The following is a 3236-nucleotide window of genomic DNA, read 5'->3' as shown; positions in this document are numbered from 1 at the left end:
TCTCCATATGCAGCACAAATCATTTCAGTGGCTTCAGCAGCATTTTTCTTCAGATGAAACGCGAAGTGGATGGAAAATCGAATATGCTCTTTTGTAATTGCCATCGTGAACACTACTGATTTTTGAGGTTATGTGCATCAAACGCCAAACCGTATCGCATTTCAGGAGGTTAAATGTTACTGTTTTAAAACCCCAAAAGGGCGGGAAGATATATAAAATTTAAATTGTTATTTCGGTTGTATCAAATCTAAAGCTCAGAACTTTTTTGTACACCTAATATATATTCACAGTTTAAATAATTTTCATTCCACTGCACTTGTGCTTATGGAATTTTACGCGTGAAAAACCATTTCTTTTCAATGTCTTATAATTCGAAAATTAGATCGATAGCCAGACGCACTTTTGCCAACAAAAATCTTTTCATGGATTACCAATTATTACATCTCTGATGAATTTCGAACGAATCTAGATTTTTTTTTTTTAAATCAACTACTCACTTGCGTCCATGTAGTTTCCTCGTAGTCATTAACTCCCTTTACATATGGCGTACTACCGGGTATCCTTTCGTCCGGTTCATTTTCACTTATCACGCAAACCTCTTCAGTAGGCAAAACATGAATTCCTAACCAAGTCATAAAGAGAAGCGCCCCACGAGGTCCACATGCAATTAAATATGCTCCTATCAAAGCCTCTACACAGTCCGCGATACTTTTATCTGGGATACTGTGCTGCGTGATTAAATTGTAAGGTATGAAGCATCGTAAATTATCTAAATTATTTGACAGCCTGCTTTCGTTTTTATCCAATTCACTTTTCATAATCACAAGTTTTTCCTCAGTCTCTTTAACGAGTTGAGTTATTTCGGTTGGATTCATAGCTTGCAAAGTAGGAATGTCAGCTTGATTCCACAGAGCGGAAGGAACACCAGATTCGATCAATGCTTGCTCAAGTTCCTTGGGGACATAATAGCAAGGAGGCAGCCAATTGTCATGCGGCTCGAATTTTGTTGCTATCATGCTCTCGCCAAGCATTTTTTGTCTGCCGAGTCTGTAAAGATTCAAATTGCTGACCTAAAACAAATTAGCAATTTGACAAATACTACAAGTGTTACTAAGTAATCATAACACACGTACCTGTTTTGATCTCAAGTGACTGAGCTTCCCTTCGTGAATATTGTCATATGTGCAATATAAATATGTAGTTATAGCATATTTGAGAAATGAGTCACCAATCGTTTCCAATCGCTCCAAGTTAATGCCGTCATTCGCATTTGACATTGTTAAAGCCTGGAGGATCAGACTAGGACTTGGTCCTGAATGACCTTTTAATTCCGGTTGATAATCAAAACTAAAGAGATCGCTATTTAAATAATTTTTTTCATTTGGCTTGTTAATCTCTTTTTTTACTATGCAAATAGGTACAGTAGGCTTCCTATTTAATACTTGGTCAGTAAATCTTTTTACAACAGTTTCTATATAGCCTTTGTGTTTATAATTCGGTTCTTTACTTTCAATTTGGCAACTCGACGAATTCTTCCTTTTAATTGCAATTTCAGAATTATAAGATATAAAAGTACCGTCGATCATTATATCATGTTCTTTTCTCTTGGCGAACTCATAATGCGCTTCCTTATGTTTTACAAGTAATAACTCTTCGTCCTTCTCTGCATACATCCAAAAGTTATTATCAAAATTCTTTTCTGTTTCTAAAAGATCCAAGATTTTTTTGTTAATTTCCTGCTTACATATTTGTTTCTCGTCTTCTACAGCTTCGGCGACATTTTCACCCATATAAGAGATCTTCAAGCCTCTACTTTCATCCTCACTCTCGTCAGATGTGTCGGCAAAGCCATCGCTATATATGTCATCTGATTCGTAACCATCAAAATCAGATTCGTACGTTGGCGAACCATATCGAATATCATTCCAACCGAAATCTTGCGGCAAGACCGTCACATTTAGAGGAAACGATTTCATATTATCCGCATCATAATCCATACTCATAGTCACATCGTTTGACCATGCCATGTCGTTTGACCATGTACCAATCTCCAGCTCATCATCCTTTTGCTCATCGGCAATATCTTCTTCCGTTTCTTCGTCAGTTCGTGCGTTGTCGGATTCCAGTTTTATTTGTTTCTCAATCTTATTGCACAATGTGTATTGTTTATTATTCGTGTCTTGGCCAGATATCGTGTTTTGACATTTACTGATATCTATACTGTTTGAAGACGAGTTGTCTTGTACATTTTCATTTTTAACCTGCTTTGTTTTCTCCGTTTCCTTTGATCTTTTCAATACCTCTGCCAAACTCCATCCAAAATCTAACGCCGGCCATTCGAAATCTAGAATAATTTATCAAGTAACTGTAAATATTAATCTCACTCAAGTCATTATTTTAATTGTTAGAAGATTCTCTAATTCTATCGTTATATACTGTGAAATGTCTCTCTTCTCAAAATATAGGCAAATGTGTGTGTATGTGTGTATGTGTTGTGTGTGTGTTGTGTGTGTGTGTGTGCGCGCGCGCGCGCGCGTGTGTGTGTGTGCGCGTGTGTGGGTTTGTGTGTGTGTGTGGGTTTGGGTGTGCGTGCGTGCGTGCGTGTGCGTGTGCGCGCGCGCGCGTGTGTGTGGGGTGTGTGTGTGTGTGTATAGATATACAAATTTCAAGCGATTGCATACCTAAATTCAAATTTTGTTGTCCTAAATTTATCATATATGCCACTTGACATCGTATTTGATTAGCAAGTAATAAAGCATTAATTCTATACAATATGCAGGGTAAGCAGACTGCTTGTCTCCATAAAGATGCTGGAAAAGGATGAATGGCGCATAATTCAGCAACAAGAATCTGTTTCTGCTCTAAATTTTCTCTCTTTGCACGTTTGGTTTCTTCGCTGCTTGTAGGCAATGCAACACCTTTGCGATTTACATATCTAAAATAAATAAATAATTAAATTCGTGTTTAAAAGATGAATGCCTCGATAAATACTTGTTTCATAGGTTTTACCTAGGAGTTAAAAAGTTTAGTCTAGCTGATGTATGATCCACATCTAATAACGATTGTTCTAAATTTTGTATTTGTATGCCATACTTCTTCAAGTAATATTCTTCAAAAGTACTATAATCGTGTCCGGGAAAAGAAGACTTTGGATTTAAGTTTGTGCATATTTCCGCTACATAGAAATACTAGAAAGCAATAAAAAATATATCGCGAAAGATCATAAGATGACAGAT

The 3236-nt window shown here is 36.7% G+C and overlaps 1 protein-coding gene across 1 annotated transcript in view; it reads right to left on the bottom strand.

The window, feature by feature from the left end:
- LOC108750782 (endoribonuclease Dcr-1) overlaps positions 1–3236 on the bottom strand; it is a 12300-nt gene that overhangs the window by 1593 nt on the left and 7471 nt on the right. The window contains exons 16-19 of the mRNA XM_018490514.1: positions 3010–3188; positions 2682–2935; positions 1134–2344; positions 498–1070 (exon numbers count right to left, since the gene is read on the bottom strand). Of these exons, the coding sequence (XP_018346016.1) occupies positions 498–1070; positions 1134–2344; positions 2682–2935; positions 3010–3188 (2217 nt within the window). The remainder of the gene's footprint in view (positions 1–497; positions 1071–1133; positions 2345–2681; positions 2936–3009; positions 3189–3236) is intronic.

The sequence above is a fragment of the Trachymyrmex septentrionalis genome, unplaced genomic scaffold, assembly GCF_001594115.1.
Source record: "Trachymyrmex septentrionalis isolate Tsep2-gDNA-1 unplaced genomic scaffold, Tsep1.0 scaffold37, whole genome shotgun sequence".
NCBI classification, from domain to species: Eukaryota; Metazoa; Arthropoda; class Insecta; order Hymenoptera; family Formicidae; genus Trachymyrmex; species Trachymyrmex septentrionalis.
This window is presented reverse-complemented; position numbering and strand designations above follow the sequence as displayed.